Raw genomic sequence first — 22438 nt, 5'->3', positions numbered from 1 at the left:
GGTCTTGTTTTGGAAAAATATGTGCATACACACAATGAAAAACCGAAGGTACATATTTTTCGAGATCATCCGGTTGGCACAGAGGCTAGTATCGTCGCAAATGAGATCAGTTTGTATATGTGGAATCATTTTCCGTGGGCTGCTGAAAGTTTCAAGCATGTAGCTCCTCGATATCGTGATGCTCTACTCTCTCACATCGGGGTAAAAATTAAATTTGGATGTCTTGCATATCATTACATGATCCATATTATTTTTGGTTATATAAATAAATTTTTTATTATATGAATAATTTCATGTATTTGCTTTTTGGTATGATTATTGTGTAGGATAATATTGACTTCGAGGATTGCACTGACGAAGAAGTGACGGTATGTATTCTCAAAATGGCTGCAAATAGATACAGAGATCGGCGATGTAGGCTTCATAAATACTGCAATGAGCTGCAGGCGAAGGGGATTGATCCTGTGACCCAGCCATACAGAAATTGGGTTGGGTCTAGTGACGATTGGCGGTGGTTATGTGAGTATTTTGGAAGTGAGGCATTTCAGGTATGTCTAGTGTTCCAAGTTTTTTTAATTATGTTATGTCCTTTATTGGTTATAATTATATGTATTTTGTAGCGACGATCGGAGGCGAATAAGGTGAATAGGAGCAAGATTGATTCTATTCACACGCAAGGAAGTGCCTCTTTTGCACAGGGAATGAAGAGGATGGTACGTAACTACATTTGCAATCATACTTTGTAATTTTTTATTAAATATTTATATTATTTTGATATTTTTTTTTCTTTTTTTTTGTTTGAACAGGGACTATCCGGAGTCGATGCCTATGCTAAATTCTATCAAAACAAGAGTGGCGAGTTCGTGACCGAGGAGGCGAGGCAGCATCATGTAAGTATCATTACTTTACATTTTGAATACTTTTAAAGAGTTTGAAAAAAATTTATGATTTTATTTGGTTTATTGTGAAGGAAAAAATGTTAGAATTGAGAGAGCAGGCGACGAGGGAGGTGGGATCTGATGGTGATACTGAATCGCAGCAGGTTTGTTTGATGACAGATGATACGATTTTGGATACCGTCCTCGGGCGGCAGCTAGGATCTGGTCATAGCATGCGGTCCAAAAAATCACGCAGTTCGTCATCCGGCCGGTCTGATGATGCATCGGTGCCAGAGGCAGTTAGGACATCCATGAGCATGATGCAAGATCAGATTAGTTACTGGATGAATCGTAGTCAGACGCTCGAGAGGATCGTAGCTGCGGTGGCGGGACGGCTCGGTATTGATGCTTCTGAGTTAGCACCTCTACAGTCACATGATGCCGCCTCTGCACCACCATCGCGACACATATCGGGTCAGGGATCGACGCCTGGAGGAGGGAACGAGGCCAATGAGTCAGATCATACTTAGTTTGTACTTATTTTAAATTTAAAATGGTGTATGGACTTATATTTTTGTATATGACAAAGATGGTTATGAAACTTTTTGATACTTGAAATTGGTCTTTTGACTTAGAATATTTTTATTGTGTTAACATACTGTTTATTTAAAATATGTTTAATCAGATAATTTATATTTGAGCAGGTTTTTTTGGAAAATTAATAAAAATTTTATTTTTTATCCAAAATTTATTTTAGCGATGAAATATTAATTTCGTCGCAAAAAAATTTGTGAACCCAAAAAAGTAAAACTTTTATTATTCATTGCGACGAAATTTTTTATTTCGTTGCTATTTTTGCGACGAAAAAATAGTTTCGTCGCTAAAAATTATAACTTTTTGCGACGAAATTTTTATTTCGTCGCAATTATGGCGACGAATATTTTTATTTCGTCGCCCTTATAGCGACGAAATTATTATTTCATCGCCATTATAGCGACGAAATTTTTTTTTCGTCGTAATTATTGTGACGAAATTATTTCGTTGCTATTTTTGCGACGAAAAAATAGTTTCGTCGCTAAAAATTTAAACTTTTTGCGACGAAATTTTTATTTCCTCGCAATTATGGCGACGTATTTTTTATTTCGTCGCAATTATGGCGACGAATTTTTTTATTTCGTCGCCCTTCTAGCGACGAAATTTTTATTTCGTTGCTATTATAGCGACGAAATTTTTTTTTCGTCGCAATTATAGCGACGAACATTTTTTTCGTCGTAATTTTTGCGACGAAATTTTTGCGACAAATTATTTTGCGACGAAATCCGTCGCTAAGTTTTGCGACGAATTTCATTTTCATCGCAAAAAATAAGAAAAAAAATTTTTTTAATCAAAATATTTAGCAACGAAATTTTTTTTCGTTGCAATTTTAGCGATAAAAATTTAAGCTCTTGCGACAAAATATTTTCGTCGCTAATACAGTACATAACTTCGTCGTCTGGGTTTACTATTTTTTGCGACGAAATAAAATATTTTCGTCGCTAAGGTCTTTTGCTACGAGGCTTTCTCTATAAATTTTTAGCGACGATATATTTCATCGCAAATACGTTTAGCGATGAAAATATGATTTTTAGCGACGAAAAAATTTCATCGCAAAAAATCAAATTTCTTGTAGTGGCTGGCAGAGGAAGACGGAGGATCGACTAGAGGGTGGGAGGAAGAGAATGGAGAAACGAGGGTAAAAAACAAAAAAAAGAAAAAAAAATAGATAATAAATTATTTTTATTTTATTAATAATAAATATTATTATTTTATTAATAAAAAATATTACTGTTTGATTAGTAAAAATATTAATTTTTGTTTAGTAATAAATATTATTATTTTATTAATAATTAATTATTATTATTTGATTAATAATAAAATATTATTATTTAAGAAGATCTCACTACCCCTTGCATCCCTGTTGCCCCCACCTCCGACCCTGGCGATGCCCCCCACCACTCCATGTGAATGCAAAACCACCCAAAAAGGTGGTCCCCTGGTATAGGAGCATATTTTTTTTTTTTCAAAAGAAGATGACATATAGATTGTCCTCTGAAATAATTCATGGATCGCTCTTTGAAATAATTATTTTATTATTACATAATATTTTAAAATAATATATATTTTATTATTATATAAATTTTTATTTTAATGATAAATATATTTATTGATTTTTTAATGATAAATATATTTTGTAATAATCTAATTTTTTTGCTTGTGAATATCTGACGATTAGCTTTTTGACTAGATTCACCTCCGTACATAATTGGCGGATCCGAATTCAATGATTGTGTAGTTCATTCCAGGCACAAAGGCTTAATCCAATCAGCAGGCAAAAAGAAAATTGATAATTAGCTGTTTTTATATTAATTGTAACTTTATCAATCTTACTAATTAGTGAACTTATTGTATTTGCCCCGTTTCAATCTAGTGACACTGTGACTACTGCTCCTAACTGAGATAATTCAATCTGATATTTGAGATCAGACTTTATTAACCAAATAATAATAATAATATTTTATTATTAATCAAATAATAATATTTTATTATTTATCAAATAATAATATTTTATTATTTATCAAATAATAATACTTTATTTTTTATCAAATAATAATATTTATTATTAATAAAATAAAAATATTTTATTACTATCTTTTTTTTTCTTTTTTTTATTTTTTTTCCTTGTTTTCTCTTCCCTTCCTCCCACCCGGCAGATCCTCCATCTTCCTCTGTCCGTGGCTGATCGGCACCCACCCCCCGGTACGTCAGTCGCATTGCTTCGCTGCCTCCACACTGTCCACTGTGGACCTCATGTCCATTCCGTCCTGCTTTCCCCTCGTGAGGCATCCGTCGTGGCCATCCGCACCACACCTGTCATAGCCCAAAACCTAGCCCAACCAAGCCCAATCCAGCAGACCCAAGCCCCAAAAAAAAAAAAATAGAGGAATCAAAACCGGGAAGAAGACTCCCGATAGGAGTCTTCTTCTCCGACGAGATCCGGGCGAGATCGAAAATCCTAGGACCTCTCGGAGTCCTAGGGTCCTCTATAAAAAGACCTTCCCTTTCCCTTGGAGCCGATCATCGGCCCTTTTCCTCTCTTTTTCTTTCCGATTTTTTCGAATTAGAGCCGCGGATCCTTGCTTCGTTCTCACCATGATTGCTCACTGGTAGGGTCACCGGAGGCCGAGGTGAGTTTCCTTTTTCTTCCTCTCTTCCTTCCCCTTCCTCCCGTGCTCTTGTGCGCGGCTGCCGGCGACGAGAGTCGCCGATTTCCGGTCGGAAAAAGGGACCTCTGTTTTGGTCCCTTTTTCCCGTGAATTTTCCGACGCCGGCGATCGCAATCGATCGCCGGCCATACTCCTCCATGATCGGAGGAGTGGCCCCCTTCTGCCGCCGGCCTCCGCCGCGATGGCCGTGGCCTGAATGGCCCGCCACAAGGAGGGGACCGCCGGTCCCCTGTTCGGCCTGGAAGGAGCCCGAAGAAAAAGAAAAAAAGAAAAAGAAAAGAAAAGAAAAGAAAAAGGAAAGAAAAAGAAGAAAAAGAAGAAAAAAGAGGAAAAGAAAAGAATAAAAAATAAATATAATAATAATAATAATAACAACAACAATATATATATATACTTATATATATATATATAAATAAATGAATAAATAAATAAATAAAATGATGAGAGAGAGTTTCTCTCTCTTCTCTCTCTTCTTTCAGTCTGAACTCTACTTTCTATCTCTGAAATTGGACTTTCTCTCTCTACTTTCTCTCTCTAGAATTTTCTCTCTCTAAGTTGTTTCTCTCTCTTAATGAATTTTCTCTCTCTAAAGTTATTCCTCTAGGATTAGTATAGTGGAAGGCTTAATTTGATGATTTTGATCGAGTTTAGGGAAGAGTCTGATTTTAAGTGAGATTTTGATTGAGATTTGTTTAGATTGAATTTTGAATTAAAATTAATATAAAAAAAATATAATTTTAGATAATACGCACGAAAGAATCTTTTAGAAGTTAGTCGATCTGTTCATTCAGTACTCCGTGAAAAGTAAGTAATGAATCATCTTCTCGAAATATTTCATATTTATTCTGAAAATAAATAATTATTCTCTGAAATTATGCATGAATTATGAATTATGTTTTGAAAGAAAAGTACTTTTGAAATATTATGGTACGTCGATTATGCACATGTTCAGTAAAAAATTATGACATATTATGATACAAAGTATTTTGATACAGATCGAATTTATGCTCTCAGCCTAACTATGTTTCAGTGGACCCCGCCAATGGGGATTATACATTGGTACTCAGTGGACCCTGCCAGTGGGGGTTGTGCGCTGGTGTTTGTGGACCCTGCCAGTGGAGGTTGTGCGCTGGTATTTGTGGACTCTGCCAGTGGGGGTTGTGCGCTGGTATTCTGTGGACCCCGCCAATGGGGGTTAAACGTTGGTCATAGTCAAGACTGTTGAGTTACGAGTGTTTTTGAATCGAATCAGATTTATGATTATATTATATGTGAATATTTAGTAATATTGGATTTGCATTAAATCGGTATGAAATATATTTTTATGTTTAATTGTAATATTGTTCTTGAAAATTTGATAATATCTGAATTATCTAGTTGAGATATTTGTTACTTACTGGGCTGTCTAGCTCATTACCTTTCTTTCTATTTTTCAGATTCAGATAATTAATTTCGAGCGTGGGAAGAAATATTGGGACAGAGCTTTTAGCGGCGAGATTTAGCATTGTCAACTTCATTGAATTTAGATCTATTATTTTATTTTTAATAAAATTTTATTGGATGTAAGACATTTGATTTAAATTACTTGAATCAAAGTTGAATAATAATTATTTGAATTTATTCTGCTGTCATGCATTGATATCGTGATGAGATGCCTTGCATGCTTATGGAGAGAGTTCTTCATAAGTATGCGGCGGTTGCCATGACCCTCGATTCACAATCTCGGATCGGAGGCGTGACAATTAATATGGTATCAGAGCATAAGTAGATAAATTATGACACATAGAATTTGACATAGTATGAGTGTAGGTGGGTAAACATTAGGAATATTGGGACGTTAAAGTATGAGCATCATAATAAATCTATCCTAACAAATAGATAAATGAATCTAATAAGGTTTTACTACTGTTGGTGCAAAAATCTGCTTGCGCCGGAGAAGCTGGAGTCGAGGGAGTCGCGGTCGCCGCCGGAACCTGCAAAAGAAGTCTAAACCGGAGGTGGGGTTGCTCCGGTAAGACCCTCCGACGCTCAAGTCAGTTCTCTACCTCAACAAGAATGAAGTGCTCGAACGAAAATTTTAGCAGAGTTTCTAGGTAAAACGAGAGCTTATGGAATAACGTATCTGGGGTTTCCCCTTTTATAGGCGGAGGAGGCAACAAACTGATGGTGACGCCTGTAACCGTCTGATAGTGGGCCGCCCATGGTCAGAAAAAGTTTGTTGTGGCTAGTAGTGGGGTGGACCCGTGGCTATTACCGGGGCGTGCCACGTGGAATCTGCCACGAGAAGCGGAGCGGCGTCCGTTGTCGCGACTTGCCAAAGGATAGGAGAATCGCGCGGTATCCGTCGCAGGAAGTGGAGCAAGACCGTAGCCATTATTACGGCCTGCCAAGGAGTGATGGAGCCGCGTGAAATCCATCGCAGGAGGTGGAGCAGGATCGTGGAGTGATGGAGCCGCATAGAATCTGCCGCAGGGAATGGAGCAGAATTGCGGCTGTTACTGCAGCGTGCCAGGGGGCGAAGGTCTGCCGGCTGAAGTCCGGTTGGAGTGTCTGGCGGAGAGAGGTGGTTAGCCATCTGTCCAAGAGAAGCTCGGAATCCAGCTTTCGCAGGAGTTCGGATGAAGTCTTCCTTCAGTCACAGTCGGGGGTGGGGCCCGGCTCCCGTAGGAGTCCGGACGGAGCTTACCAGCAGTTGAAGTTGGCGACGGAGCCCGGCTCCCATAGGAGTCCGGGCGGAGTCCTCCTTGTGATTGGAGTCGTGGATGGAGCCCGGCTCCCGTAGGAGTTCGGGCGGAGTCTTCCTGCAATTAAAGTCATGTGCGAAGTCCGGCTCCCGTAGGAGTCCAGACGGAGCTTACCAGCAGTTGAAGTTGGCGACGGAGCCCGGCTCTCGTAGGAGTCCGGGCGGAGTCCTTCTTGCGGTTGGAGTCGTGGACGGAGCCCGGCTCCTGTAGGAGTCCGAGCGGAGTCTTCCTTGCGATTGGAGTCGTGGACGGAGCCCGGCTTCCGTAGGAGTCCGGACGGAGTCTTCCTTGCGGTTGGAGTCGTGGACGGAGCCCGGTTCCCATAGGAGTCCGAGCGGAGTCTTCCTGCAATTATAGTCAGGTGCGAAGTCCGGCTCCCGTAGGAGTCCGGACGGGGTTTATCAGCAGTTGAAGTTGGCGACAAAGCCCGGCTCCCATAGGAGTCCGGGCGGAGCTTACCAGCGGTTGAAGTTGGTGACGGAGCCCGGCTCCCGTAGGAGTCCGGGTGGAGTCCTCCTTGCGGTTGAAGTCATGGGCGGAGCCCGGCTCCCGTAGGAGTCCGGGCGGAGTCTTCCTTGCGGTTGGAGTCATGGACGAAGTCCGGCTCCCGTAGGAGTCCGGGCGGAGTCTTCCTTGCGGTTGGAGTCGTGGACGGAGCCCGGCTCTCGTAGGAGTCCGGACGAAGCTTACCAGCAGTTGAAGTTGGCGACGGAGCCCGGCTCCCGTAGGAGTCCGGGTGGAGTCCTCCTTGCAGTTGAGTCATGGACGGAGCCTGGCTCCCGTAGGAGTCCAGGCGGAGTCTTCCTGCAATTAAAGTCAGGTGCGGAGTCCGGCTCCCATAGGAGTCCGGACGGAGCTTACCAGCAGTTGAAGTTGGCGACGGAGCCCGGCTTCCGTAGGAGTTCGGGCGGAGTCCTCCTTGCGGTTGGAGTCGTGGACGGAGCCCGGCTCCCGTAGGAGTCCGGGCGGAGTCTTCCTTGCGGTTGGAGTCGGGGACGGAGTCCAGCTCCCGTAGGAGTCCGGGCGGAGTCTTCCTTGCAGTTGGAGTCGTGGACGGAGTCTTCCTTGCAGTAGGAGTCTGGACGGAGTCTTCCTGCAATTACAGTCAGGTGTGAAGTCCGGCTCCAGCGGTTGAAGTTGGTGACGAAGCCCGACTCCCGTAGGAGTCCGGGCGGAGTCCTCCTTGCGGTTGAAGTCGTGGGCGGAGCCCGGCTCCCGTAGGAGTCCGGGCGGAGTGCTCCTTGCGGTTGGAGTCGTGAACGGAGCCCGGCTCCTGTAGGAGTCCGGGCGGAGCCTTCCTTGCGGTTGGAGTCGTGGACGGAGCCCGGCTCTCGTAAGAGTCCGGGCGGAGTCTTCCTGCAATTAAAGTCAGGTGTGAAGTCCGGCTCCCGTAGGAGTCCGGACGGAGCTTACCAGCAGTTGAAGTTGGCGACAGAGCCCGGCTCCCGTAGGAGTCCGGGCGGAGTCCTCCTCGCGGTTGAAGTCGTGGGCGGAGCCTGCAAGGGTCAATCCCGCTGAGAACTTCGGCTGTGGGTATTTGATACCCAACACCAGTCCCCCTACTTTCGAGTTTGAATTTCGAATGAAGGAAGTACAGAGAGATCGGCATAGCCGAAGTTCTCCCCTCGAATCTTGCACACAGCCGCTCCCAGATATTTTGGCATTAAATGTGCGCGTGCTGGAGTCTTTTCGAATTGGGGTGATACGAAGGGACCCTTCAAAATTCTTGCTGGTACACTGGCCCAGGTATGGCGCAATAATGGCCCTGCCAACCGTCAGCCCCTTTTAGCCGCCTGCCGGGGCGAGTGGGACACATGTCGGGCGCGGGCCGGCCTGGGAGGATTCGCGATCATTATGGCATCGGATCCCAGGGTCTATTTAAACCCGTCCATCCCCCTTTTGGGGCCCTATTCCGCTCCAGAGTTCTACCAGTGTCTGCCCTTCCTTCGAGAGTCCTGTTTCTGTTGGCGTCTTCTCGGGCCATAGGCGCCCTTCGAGTCGTCCCTGTCCTCGCCCCTCTGCATCCCTCTGAGCGATCTAGGTTAGTCCCAGAACCTTCATCTTTCTTTCCGCCACTTAGGGGCCTTTTCTTTGCCATTTTTTTTTCTGTTGTATTCCTTTGAGTTAGTCTCCTCTGGCCTCCCGTCCTTTGTCCTGTCCGTCTTCTTTGGGATCTTTAGAGTCTTCATTCGGAGTTATTCGAAATGTCTTCCGGCTTTTCTGCTCCCAGCGGTTCCGGGAGTTCTTCCGCCTCAACCCCCAGGTCCCTCGTTCTGTAGATGAACCCGCACCTGGGGCTGGGCTCCATCCAATTTTTGCGCCGGGCGCCATTCCATGCTCCTTGACTCCGAATGAACTCCTTCTGATAAGGGTTCAGTATGGAGTTCCTCCGGAGTACGACCTGGAGCTGCCTGGCCCCTCCGACCGGGCTAGCACTCCCCCACCTGATCGTTTTTGCTTGTATCAGGAGGCGTTCCGTGCCGGACTCCGGCTTCCACTTTCGTCCTTTGTTGTCACCCTCTTCCGCTTCCTAGACATCTCCTTGGCTTCTGTTGCTCCAAATTCTTTTAGGTTTTTGATAGGATTTCTCTCCCTTTGCCACGTAGTCGAGGTCCAACCGTCCCTCTCTCTGTTTAGGCACTTCTATACCTTCAAACGTCATCCTTCGGCAAAGGACTGGTGGTATTTCTCCCCTCAGTTCGGCAAGAAGGGGTTGCTGAAAGGTGCCCCTTCTTCAATCCATAACTGAAAGGGGAAATACCTCTTCGTCCACTGCCCGACCCTGAGGCTGGGCCTGCCCCCTTGGGGCTCCCTGAGGGATTCTGTCCGTCGGGCCCCCAGCTTGGGGGAGGATGACCTCCAGGCTGCCCGGAAGCTTCTCGCCTATTCCGCTCCTTCCCTTCCCAACCTTCTGAGAGAGCAATTTTTGTTCAACATTGGCCTGAGCCCCCAGGATCCTACGAGTACTTCACCTTTTCCTTTCTCTTCTTTTTCTTCTGTCCTTCTTCTTTCTCTTTTCCCCCTTTTTTTTTTTTGCCACTCCTTTTTTATCCCATTATTGATTTCTGATCTCTCTCTTCTTTCTCTTTATCTCTTTTCTTTTCTTTTTTTTAGGGATGGACGCCGAAGCAGCACGAATGCTTGCTAGGGGCCTCAAGGCCCACAAAAGAAAGGGTGCCGCGGCCTCCGGATCGGCAAAGAGGGCCAGGGCGGAGGAGTCGAGCTTGGCCGCGCCCGTCCAGGCGGCTCCAGCGATTGACATTCCCTCGGACGCCGAACCTACGGTCCCTCGGGCCTCTTCGAGGAGTCCACCGACTGGGACTCCTGTTTCGGGGGTCTGCCCCATGGAGGCGCCAGTAGTGGAGAGGGGGAAGAGAAGGAAGTCGGTGGCCCATAGGATGAGTAGTCACCGAGCCACCGCTGACGAGTCCCTCTGTTCCAAAGAGGAGCCGGAGAATCCCTTCAATGACAGGGACTTGATCAGGCGGTTGATCGACGGCTGCATCCTGCCCGAAGTCGTCGAGAGGATCGACCGCACCGATCCTGAGCAGCGGGTCTGGGACTCCCTAGGGTCCTTCCTCGAGGTAAATAAATTTTTATTTAACCGGTTATTCGACCCTTGTTCTGATCCCCTTGTCGCCCTCGCAGATTGGGCACCAGCTCCTTGCCAACATCGAGGTGGAGGAGCACTGTCGGGCCGAGGTCGCTCGCCTTAAAGAAAAGGCAGCCGAAGTAGTCGCCCTCCAAGAGGCCCTGAAAATAGAGAAACAAGCCCGGGAGGAGGAGAAGCAGACCTTGGAGGAGACGGTGAGAAAGGCGGAGGCCGAGGTCGCCAACTTGGCTGAGCAGATTCCAGTCCTGGTCTCAGAGGTCAGGATCCTTGCGGTAGAGGAATTCAAGACCTCCACGGAGATGAGGGACTTGGATGTCCAATTCGGTCAGGAGGCGTTCATCAAGGGATTTGAGCTCTGCCAGGAGAAGGTGACCAAGAAATTTTCAGAGCTCGACCTCAGCTTTCTAGGTGAGGAGTCCGAAGATGAGGTCGGTCCCTCGCCCGCTGCCACTGCTGCCGCAGCCCCCCCTCCAGGGACGCCAAGCTCTCCAACCCCTGCCCCCGAGGTCTGAGACCTCCGACCTTGTATTTTCATTTTACCGTAATTTTTCTTTTCCTTTTTGTCTTCAAGAATCATCCAATCAATAAAGTTGAATTTCTTGTCGTGGGTGGTTTCTCCCTCCTCCCTTTCTTCTCTCTGTTTTTCTTTCTGTGATGGGTCGTGTTTTGACACTTTTGCCGTCCGATGGCAGTGTCCTGCAGAAGCACTTCCCCTGCCCCTGGGGATTCCGCTGAAGTCGACGATCCAGCCGGCTAGAGAAGGAAGTCCTTCACTTGACGAAAAAGACAAGGAAGATGGAAGGCGAGCTTCGCAGATTGAGAGAGGGTCATTCTGAAGCCACCGCGGAGGCCACCCACTTTCGAAATCTCCATGTGAAGGGGATCATGTAGTACAGTCGGAGGAAGGCGAACTTCGCGAAGGAGCTTGAGGAATGCAAGAAGAGCGCCAGCAGCCGAATTTGGGCTCAAGCTGCCAAGATTAGCGCTCTCAGGGTGGAACTGTCGGCTGCGATGGAGAAGATCGGCCAGCTGGGAGAAAGTTCGTCCCGGCTCTTGGCTCGGGCCGACGGCGACCGGGAGTGGTCGAAGAGGATCTCCGACCTTCAGCAGCAGCTTCAGGACGTCGAGGTGAGCTACGACGTGCATCGGGCCGGTTGGCGCAGGCAGGTAGAGGAATATAAAGGGAGACTCAGGGCGGCGACCGACGAAGTCGCCCGTCTTCAGAGGCAGCTGGCTGACAGGGCTCAGCTGACTTCTGCCCGGGATTCCAATGAACTCCAGTCCCTGAGAGAAACCGTCGAAGGGCTTTCTGTCGCCCTTGGGGAAAGGACGGCTGAGCTGCTGCAATTGAAAATCCAGCTGGCATACGAGCAGCAGGCCGTCACGGACGTGGAGGCAAAATCTGAGGTCCTGAGAAAGAGGCATCGAGAGGCGGAGATCGAGAGCCAGCGACTTCGTCGGGCGCTCCAGGACGCGCTGCTGAAAAGGAGAGAGCTAGAAGAAGAGATTGAGAATCTAAGGCAGTCCTGGATGAGGGGTGGAGCGAATAATTCTAGGTCGGAAGGAGCAGAGCTTCCCTAGGGCTCTTTTTGTCCTTCTGTCTTTTCATGTATACATTTTTCCTTTTGTTGTTTCGTCCCGCTTTTGTCGTTTTGTTTTTCTTTCTTTGGCCTTTCGGGCTTTATAGCGTACATTTCGCAAATGGAATGAAAAAAGAATTTTGTGTTACCTCGTCCGTACGTTATATTAAATTATCGTCTGCCGAACTTCTCTTGTCGTTCGACTTGTCTGATGTTGACGTCGTTGGGAGGTGCCCAGTCGTCGATGCACTGGTTTGCTTTCCCCATCGTTCATGGCCGCAGGCCCGAGCTTGGTGGTCCGAACTCCGCATTACTTCGGAGACGTCGCCGTCTTCTTGACCTGTGTCGAGAGCCTTCTTAGAGGCCGGGGATGTTTGGTAGGAACTCCCTGTCTTTATTTAGACGAGGTTCCTTAGGTCTTTGGTGTGGTTTGTTCTTCATCTATTTCCGACGTAGCTCGTCGCTCTTCCTCTTTAATTTCTCTCCTCTTTTCAGAGTGAGGGCCCTCCCCTCGCTTTTTGCGGGGTTGCGTAGGAGTGTGAAGGTGCTGCTGAGGGGCCTTTTTCCTTCATCCGATCTTGTCGGATAGCCGGATTTCATCACCGTCTGGACGAGGTTCTTCTCCCGTTCCCAACGAGACCGCGGGGGCACATAAGGGCCATCGCAAGGGTCTCTCCCCCCATCCGGTCTAAAAGAACCGGACCTTCGACTTTGCTAATGTCAGGACGAGGTTCTCCTCCTATTCCTGACATGGCTGTGGGGGTACATTAGGGTATTGTAAGGCCTCTCCCCCCATCCGGTCTAAAAGAACCGGGCCTTCGACTTCGCTCAAGTCAGGACGAGGTTCTCCTCCTGTTCCCGACATGGCTGTGGGGGCACATTAGGATGTTGTAAGGCCTCGCTCTCCATCCGGTCTAAAAGAATCGGGCCTTTGACTTTGCTCATGCTAGGATGAGGTTCTCCTCCTGTTCCTGACATGGCTGTGGGGGTGCATTAGGGCGTTGTAAGGCCTCTCCCCCCATCCGGTCTAAAAGAATCGGGCCTTTGACTTTGCTCATGTCAGGACGAGGTTCTCCTCCTGTTCCTGACATGGCTTTGTTTTAAGCGTTTGAAGGGATTATACCCAGTCATGATAAATCCATGCCAAATGGGAAGAGTATGTCAAGTCAAAAGGAATTTAGATTCAAGGCGAAATCGTAAGCGATACATTTACAGGTTTCCTGAGTCCCATGGTTGTGGAAGGTCTGCTCCTCCTTGAGGTCCTCCGGTGATGGAGTCGATGGTCCCGATGGGAGGCCGATCTCCGGGTTGCTCCTCCCGTCTTGGCGGTTCAGGTTGCGGCAGGGCCCTTGGCCGATCTCCTCTACCCTCGGATCGACGTCGGATGAATCTGTCGACTCGACCTCGTCGGATGAGCTCCTCGATCTCATCTCGGAGCTGGATGCATTCCTCCGTGTCATGGCCGTGGTCGCGGTGGTAGAGACAGAACTTGTTGGGGTTGCGCTTCCCGGGGTGTGTGCGCATCCTCTCCGGCCTAGGGAGCTGCTCCCTGACCTCCATCAGTACCTGGGTCTTCGGGGCATTGAGGGGGGCGTAGTTGCAGAACCTTTCCGGTGGAGAACCCCGCCGAACCCCACGATCCAGACTCCTCTGCCTGCGCACCCGGGGTGGAGTATGGGCATGCTTGTGCCCAGGAGGGGATCGAGAACGCGGCCGAGCTTCTCTCGACCTTTTTTCGACTGCGGGCTTACTCGAGTCTCCCTCCTGCCGCTCTCTCGCGGTCTCCTCATCCTTCATTTTGAAGGCTTCTTCCGCTCGGGCGTATCCTTCAGCCTGAGCCAACAAATCAGCAAAATCTCTGGGATACTTCTTCTCCAAGAAGAACAAAAGGTCATTCTTCTGAAGACCGCCCTTCAGAGCGGCCATTGCGACTGATTGGTCCAAGTTCCGGACCTCCAGCACCGCGACGTTGAAACGGTTGATGTAGGCCCGAATGGACTCCCCTTTCCTCTGCTTGATATTGATGAGGGACTCCAAACCCTTTCGGGGGCACCGGCTGCTGACAAAATGGGCCACGAATTGGTGGCTCATTTGATCGAAGAAAAAGATGGTACCTGGCTTCAGAGTCGAGTATCAATTTTTCGTCGCTTCCTTCAAGGTGGATGGGAAGGCTCGGCATAGAATGGCGTCGGAAGTGCCGTGAAGCAGCATCATCGTCCGGAAGGCTTCCAGATGATCAACCGGGTCCGAAGTCCCGTCGTAGCTTTCGAACTGGGGGAGCTTGAAGTTTGGCGGGATCGGTTCCTGCATGATCATTTGAGAGAAGGGTGGGTCAGTGCAAATATCCTCACCATAAGCGGGGGGAGCATGGCGGAGTTCTTCGATCCGTCGGTTCATCTCTTGGAGTCTCCGATCTAGGAAATCCTCTCGACTTCGAGTCTCGAGGGTCCTCTGACAGAATGGGGGCAGGGATCTTCCAGGGGTGGAGTCGTGGTCCGATTGAGGGCTCTCCACCCTCGGGTTCGCTTTCCCAGGAAGGACGGGGTGGCTGGCCCAAGTGGCCCGCCCCACCACCGGATTCTGGTGTTCCGACGACACCCTTTCCAGGCGCACTGATGCCTGTGGCTGCTGCTGCTGCTGCTGCATAGCCTGCACAGCTTCTGTGAGGCCTCTGACCTGCTGTGCTAGCAGATCAAACTGCTCCGCGCCGACCGCCATCACTGGAGGAGGGGGAGGAGGTTGAGAAACAGGAGGGGAGGCCGGAGCCTGAGATCTGACCGTGGAGGTCGTGGATCGTCACGTGGATGCCTTGCGGGGAGGCATCGAGCAAGGACCAAATGGAGAAAGGAGGGGGGAGGGGATGCCGGAAGAGATGCCCGGGGGCAGTCCCGTTGAGCGCTCCTTTAAGAACAAGGATACTGCGAAGACACAGTCTTTCCTCTAGCGCCAATCCTGTTGGTGCAAAAATCTGCTTGCGCCGGAGAAGCTGGAGTCGAGGGAGTCGCGGTCGCCGTCGGGACCTGCAAAAGAAGTCTAAACCAGAGGTGGGGTTGCTCCGACAAGATCCTCCGACGCTCAAGTTAGTTCTCTGCCTCAACAAGAATGGAGTGCTCGAACAAAAATTTTAGCAGAGTTTCTAGGTAAAATGAGAGCTTATGGAATAACGTATCTGGGGTTTCCCCTTTTATAGGCGGAGGGGGCAACAAACTAATGGTGACGCCTGTAACCGTCTGATAGTGGGCCGCCCATGGTCAGAAAAAGTTTGTTGCGGCTAGTAGTGGGGTGAACCCGTGGCTATTATCGGGGCGTGCCACGTGGAATCTGCCACGAGAAGCGGAGCGGCGTCCGTTGTCGTGACTTGCCAGAGGATAGGAGAATCGCGCGGTATCCGTCGCAGGAAGTGGAGCAGGACCGTGGTCATTATTACGGCCTGCCAAGGAGTGATGGAGTCGCGTGAAATCCATCGCAGGAGGTGGAGCAGGGTCGTGGAGTGATGGAGCCGTGTGAAATCTGCCGCAGGGAATGGAGCAGAATCGTGGCTGTTACTACAGCGCGCCAGGGGGCGAAGGTCTGCCGGCTGAAGTGCGGCTGGAGTGTCTGGCGGAGAGAGGTGGTTAGCCATCTGTCCAAGAGAAGCTCGGAATCCAGCTTTCGCAGGAGTTCGGATGAAGTCTTCCTTCAGTCACAGCCAGGGGCGGGGCCCGGGAGCCCGGCTCCCGTAGGAGTCCGGGCGAAGTCTTCCTGCAATTATAGTCAGGTGCGAAGTCCAGCTCCCGTAGGAGTCCGGACGGAGTTTATCAGCAGTTGAAGTTGGTGACGAAGCCCGACTCCCGTAGGAGTCCGGGCGGAGCTTACCAGTGGTTGAAGTTGGTGACGGAGCCCGGCTCCCGTAGGAGTCCGGGCGGAGTCCTCTTTGCGGTTGAAGTCGTAGGCGGAGCCCGGCTCCCGTAGGAGTCTGGGCGGAGTCTTCCTTGCGGTTGGAGTCGTGGACGGAGCCCGGCTCTCGTAGGAGTCCGGGTGGAGTCTTCCTTGCGGTTGGAGTCGTGAACAGAGCCCGGCTCCCGTAGGAGTCCGGGCGGAGTCTTCCTTGCGGTTGGAGTCGTGGACGGAGCCCGGCTCCCGTAGGAGTCCGGGCAGAGTCTTCCTGCAATTAAAGTCAGGTGCGAAGTCCGGCTCCCGTAGGAGTCCGGACGGAGCTTACCAGCAGTTGAAGTTGGCGACAGAGCCCGGCTCCCGTAGGAGTCCGGGCGGAGTCTTCCTGCAATTAAAGTCCGGTGCGAAGTCCGGCTCCCGTAGGAGTCCGGACGGAGCTTACCAGCAGTTGAAGTTGGCGACGGAGCCCGGCTCCCGTAGGAGTCCGGGCGGAGTCCTCCTTGCGATTGGAGTCGTGGACGGAGCCCGGCTCCCGTAGGAGTCCGGGCGGAGTCTTCCTTGCGGTTGGAGTCGTGGATGGAGCCCGGCTCCCGTAGGAGTCCGGCCGGAGTCTTCCTTGCGGTTGGAGTCATGGATGGAGCCCAGCTCCCGTAGGAGTCCGGGCGGAGTCTTCCTGCAATTATAGTCAGGTGCGAAGTCCGGCTCCAGCGGTTGAAGTTGGTGACGGAGCCCGGCTCCCGTAGGAGTCCGGGCGGAGTCCTCCTTGCGGTTGAAGTCGTGGGCGGAGCCCGGCTCCCGTAGGAGTTCGGGAGGAGTCCTTGCGGTTGGAGTCGTGAACGGAGCCCGGCTCCCGTAGGAGTCCGGGCGGAGTCTTCCTTGCGGTTGGAGTCATGGACGGAGCCCGGCTCCCGTAGGAGTCCGAGTGGAGTCTTCCTGCAATTAAAGTCAGGTGCGAAGTCCGGCTCCCGTAGAAGTCCGGACGGAGCTTACCAGCAGTTGAAGTTGGCGACGGAGCCCGGCTCCCGTAGGAGTTCGGGCGGAGTCCTCCTCGCGGTTGAAGTCGTGGGCGGAGCCTGCAAGGGTCAATCCCGCTGAGAACTTCAGCTGTGGGTATTTTATACCCAACAACTACTATAAGGTTACCATGCCTCCCCGTAGAATGACAAGAACTACTAAAGGAATTGCAAGAGAGACATCACAACCACGGGATGGTAGCACTCCCCATCTGATCAGTGGCACCCCTCAGGAGGAGGGAGTCGTAGATCCTAATGGGAGTACTTCGAGAGCACGTCAGGAACCAGATATGGCTCAGTTAATGCAGACCCTAATCAGGATGGTACAAGCGCAACAACAAATACAGCAGCAAATGCTTGAACAACAGCAGATACAACAAGATACACAACAACATCAGCATCCACCACCACAACATGGAGAGCAACCAGTACAACGGAACAATATTTCAGAATTTAAAAAGCTTGCTCCTCTAGCTTTCAAGGGGACTACTGAACCTTCGGAGGCTGATAACTGGATAATGAAGATGGAGAAGGCCTTCGCTGTCCAAGAGTATCTTGATGAAGAAAAGATTCGATATGCAGCTTATTTACTACAAGGATAAGCATACAACTGGTGTCAGCGACTACAGCGCAAGCATGAACAAGACGGCGAAATACTTACCTGGGAAAGATTTCGGGTTGCATTCTACGATCAATATTTTCTTCGGAGTATAAGGATCCAGAAAGAGTAAGAGTTTATTTATTTGAAGCAAAAGGGTATGAGTGTGACTGAATATGAAGCAAAATTTACAGAGTTACCAAAATTTGCTCCGAGATTAGTGGATGGTGAGCAAGAACGTGTTCACAAGTTTGAGATGGGACTGAGAACTGAGATTCGAAAATAAGTGGTTCCATATGAATTAACAACTTATGCAGATGTGGTAAACAAAGCACTGATAATTGAAAGAGAAGTCAATGAAGAACGTATGGAAAGGAAAAGAAAGCAAAGAAAGAGAGCAAAATCAAATGATACATAAGGGCAGAATAATAAAAACATCAAAAGATCAGCTAAGGGAGCAGTAGACAATAAGACTCAACAGATTGATGGTGAGCCGTGCTCCAGATGTGGAAAAAATCAATGCAGACAAGGATTGCTATTGGAATACAGATGCTTGTTTCAAATGTGGTCAGATGGATCATAAAATTGCTAGCTGTCCGCTAAATACTGAAAGTCAAGTTGGCCAAAGAACTCATGAAGGACAACATAAGGGTGGTGGACAGATTTCTAAAATCCAGGGAAGAGTTTATGCGCTTACTCAACAGAATCCACAGGCTTCCAATACAATGGTGACAGGTATGAAAAATTTCGAGGATGAAATTTTTTTTTAGGGGTGAAGAATGTCATAGCCTAAAACCTAGCCCAACCAAGCCCAATCCAGCAAACCCAAGCCCAAAAAAAAAAAAAAAAAAAAACAGAGGAATCAAAATCGGGAAGAAGACTCCCGATAGGAGTCTTCTTCTCCGACGAGATCCGGACGAGATCGGGAATCCTAGGACCTCTCGGAGTCCTAGGGTCCTCTATAAAAAGACCTTCCCTTTCCCTTGGAGCCGATCATCGGCCCTTTTCCTCTCTTTTCCTTTCCGATTTTTTCGAATTAGAGCCGCGGATCCTTGCTTCGTTCTCACCGTGATTGCTCGCCGGTAGGGTCACCGGAGGCCAAGGTGAGTTTCCTTTTTCTTCCTCTCTTCCTTCCCCTTCCTCCCGTGCTCTTGTGCGCGGCTGCCGGCGACGAGAGTCGTCGATTTTCGGTCGGAAAAAGGGACCTCTGTTTTGGTCCCTTTTTCCCGTGAATTTTTCGGCGCCGGCGATCGCCATACTCCTCCATGACCGGGGGAGTGGCCCCCCTCTGCCGTCGGCCTCCGCCGCGGCGGTCGTGGCCTGAATGGCCCGGCACAAGGAGGGGACCGCCGGTCCCTTGTTCGGCCTGGAAGGAGCCCGAAGAAAAAGAAAAAAAGAAAAAGAAAAGAAAAGAAAAGAAAAAGGAAAGAAAAAGAAGAAAAAGAAGAAAAAAGAGAAAAAGAAAAGAAAAGAAAAGAAAAAAATAAATATAATAATAATAATAATAATAACAAAATATATATATATATATATACTTATATATATATATAAATAAATGAATAAATAAATAAATAAATAAATAATAAAAAAATGATGAGAGAGAGAGAGAGTTTCTCTCTCTTCTTTCAGTCTGAACTCTGACTTTCTCTCTCTGAAATTGGACTTTCTCTCTCTACTTTCTCTCTCTAAAATTTTCTCTCTCTAGATTGTTTCTCTCTCTTGATGGATTTTCTCTCTCTAAAGTTATTCCTCTAGGATTAGTATAGTGGAAGGCTTCATTTGATGATTTTGATCGAGTTTAGGGAAGAGTCTGATTTTAAGTGAGGTTTTGATTAGGATTTGTTTAGATTAAATTTTGAATTAAAATTAATATAAAAAAATATAATTTTGGATAATAGGCACGGAAGAATCTCCTAGAAGTTAGTCGATCTGTTCATTCAGTGCTCCGTGAAAAGTAAGTAATGAATCATCTTCTCGAGATATTTCATATTTATTCTGAAAATAAATAATTATTCTCTGAAATTATGCATGAATTATGAATTATGTTTTGAAAGAAAAGTACTTTTGAAATATTATGGTACGTCGATTATGCGCATGTTCAGTGAAAAATTATGACATATTATGATACAAAGTATTTTGATACAGATCGGATTTATGCTCTCAGCCTAACTATGTTTCAGTGGGCCCCACCAATGGAGATTATACGTTGGTACTCAGTGGACCCTGCCAGTGGGGGTTGTGCGCTGGTGTTTGTGGACCCTGCCAGTGGGGGTTGTGCGCTGGTATTTGTGGACCCTGCCAGTGGGGGTTGTGCGTTGGTATTCTGTGGACCCCGCCAATGAGGGTTAAACGTTGGTCATAGTCAAGGCTGTTGAGTTACGAGTATTTTTGAATCGAATCGGATTTATGATTATATTATATGTGAATATTTGAAAATATTGGATTTGCATTAAATCGGTATGAAATATATTTTTATGTTTAATTACAATATTGTTCTTAAAAATTTGATAATATCTGAATTATCTAGTTGAGATATTTGTTACTTACTGGGCTGTCTAGCTCATTACCTTTCTTTCTATTTTTCAGATTCAGATAATTAATTTCGAGCGTGAAAAGAAATATTGGGACAGAGCTTTTAGCGGCGAGATTTAGCATTGTCAACTTCATTAAATTTAGATCTATTATTTTATTTTTACTAAAATTTTATTGGATGTAAGACATTTGATTTAAATTACTTGAATCAAAGTTGAATAATAATTATTTGAATTTATTCCGCTGTCATGCATTGATATCGTGATGAGATGCCTTGCATGCTTATGGAGAAAGTTCTTCGTAAGTATGCGGCGGTTGCCATGACCCTCGATTCACAATCTCGGATCGAGGGCGTGACAACACCTGCCATGATCCCTCCCTACCGCCGTCCGCACCGCACCCGCAGTTCACCTCCATCTCTGTGCAACCACCACCCCCCATCCCCTCCCCCCTGAGCCCCGGCTGCCGTCCGTGCTAATGCAAAAGCACAACCCCCACCTCGCAACCCCCTCGGCCCTCTCCCAGTCGCTACACCCATGCCCCCTTGCGCTGCACCCCACCACCTCTGTCGCCCGGCCATTGCCCCCCAACCGACCGGCGGCCCCCCTCCCCTCCCTGTTCGATCTCGACAAAGCCCCCACCCATGCTTCCGAAAATGAAAAAAAAAATGAGCAGAGGAACGCAAAAAAAAAACTGCATCTTAAAAATATAATTTTATTTTTAAATTTAAAATTAAAATTAAAATTAAAATTAAAATTTTTATCTACGTCATTTCAATACGTGATTTCAAGTAGGAATCACACGTCGAATATGCGATTTTACTACTTACGTGCCGTCTCATCCAAATTATTATATTATGATAAATAAATTAAAATTAGATAGGTTAAAAAATAAATATTAAAAAATAATATCTAAAAAAAATCCTTTGAACGTAATTAAGATTACTTATGATGGTACTTTTGTAGGAACCCGCCTGGGGAGGCTTTGCCACGATCATTTGACCTTTCTTTTGCCTAGTTTGGATCTAGACGAGTACGATTCGCTGCGTGCCAATCAGGCGCGAGCCAGCACGTTGCCGACACGGTACGGGCTCACTGGACACACATGCCACCTACCATGGCCCAATGCATCAAGGTTTAAAAAATAAAAGCTTTATACCGAATTACCAACCCGGAGGCGATAGCTTAGGTGGCATGCACATTAGAGAACTCAATTTCTATTTCTATTTTTATTTTTAAAGTGAGGACTTGATCGATTTTTGTGACGGAGATTCAATTGTTCGAACAAACCTAAACATGTAGATTTTTCGTATTGGATATGATGCTAGCCATGTGCCAATTTGACTATTCTCTTGGAAAAAAAGAATCAATCAAAAACCTTGGGTAATCCCCGACTTCCCTTACTTTCACAACTCAATTAGTTCTTGACTATATCTATCAGCATCTAGCCTGCTAATATGTTACTAAATAGTTTAAGTGCCGGGGATAAGATTTCAATTATTTTCAAATTACAGTTAAGGTGCGCACACTGATTGCCTGTTTTTTACCTTCTCTTTGTGGGTAGTTCATTTGTTGCTTTTTGTTATTTTGTCGTTATAATCCTGGCATTGATTTATAAGCAGGCTACAATGACATCTGCGAAGAGAAAGCAAACAAAGAAACGGCGCTCGACCCAGTAGAAGTGCCCAAATGGAGCCACGTGAAGTTTCTGCATGTTGAAATTTTCACTCGCCAACCGTAGACCAATCAGTGCCCAAATGGAGCCCACCGTTGCGGCAGTGCATGACATGGGACACCCCATCCTACGTCCATGGGCGCGGGGAAGACCGAAGACCAACTCGGGAAAATTGGCTGAAACGCTCGCATCAGCTTTGGCCGTTTTCCTCTGGTTTCCCGGAGAGTCCGAGACCACAAAAAGGTAAATAATCTATGGGCTTTGCTGGTTTCCTCCACTTTTCCCGAGAGTCCCAGACCTCACCAAAAGTTAACATAGTCCTCGCTTCACGTTTCTCGATCCAGGGTGAAAGTGACTGTTAACTCCCAGATGCAATGCATCAGCCCAAGGTCGCGAGACAAGGATTCCCGCGCCCTCCACCCTATTATTCGGCCCTACATGCCGGTGTCACCCTCCAAGGTTGAATCGGCCAGGGTAGGCCCCAACACCGACCATGAGGTGCCCTCAGGTACTTTTATACAAATATATAGAAACCGCTTATATATTAAATTAATTACGAGCCCGCATTGGACACGGATCCTGCGTGATAGAACTGATCATTTAGTAAAAAAATATATTTTATAAATCATAACAGCATATGTATTCATATTTTTAATAACAATAACAGCAG

At 47.5% G+C, this 22438-nt stretch overlaps 1 protein-coding gene across 1 annotated transcript; it reads left to right on the top strand.

The window, feature by feature from the left end:
- Positions 1-624: 624 nt before the first annotated feature.
- LOC140857730 (uncharacterized) lies at positions 625-1489 on the top strand. Its single transcript, XM_073256923.1, has 3 exons — positions 625-713; positions 807-890; positions 1040-1489. Exons 1-3 carry the CDS (start codon positions 702-704, stop codon positions 1406-1408), a joined length of 465 nt encoding a protein of 154 aa, XP_073113024.1. The 5' UTR covers positions 625-701; the 3' UTR covers positions 1409-1489.
- Positions 1490-22438: the final 20949 nt, after the last annotated feature.

This window comes from Elaeis guineensis, chromosome 5 (genome assembly GCF_000442705.2).
Source record: "Elaeis guineensis isolate ETL-2024a chromosome 5, EG11, whole genome shotgun sequence".
In the NCBI taxonomy this organism is placed as follows: Eukaryota; Viridiplantae; Streptophyta; class Magnoliopsida; order Arecales; family Arecaceae; genus Elaeis; species Elaeis guineensis.
The sequence above is the reverse complement of the archived record's forward strand: the minus strand, read 5'-3'. Positions and strand labels throughout refer to the sequence as shown.

Bases quoted from the DNA above. Each gene is read 5' to 3' on its own strand.
- LOC140857730 (XM_073256923.1), top strand. The intron at 891-1,039 runs GTAAGTATCATT...ACTGAATCGCAG, and splicing joins AGGAGGCGAGGCAGCATCAT to CAGGTTTGTTTGATGACAGA.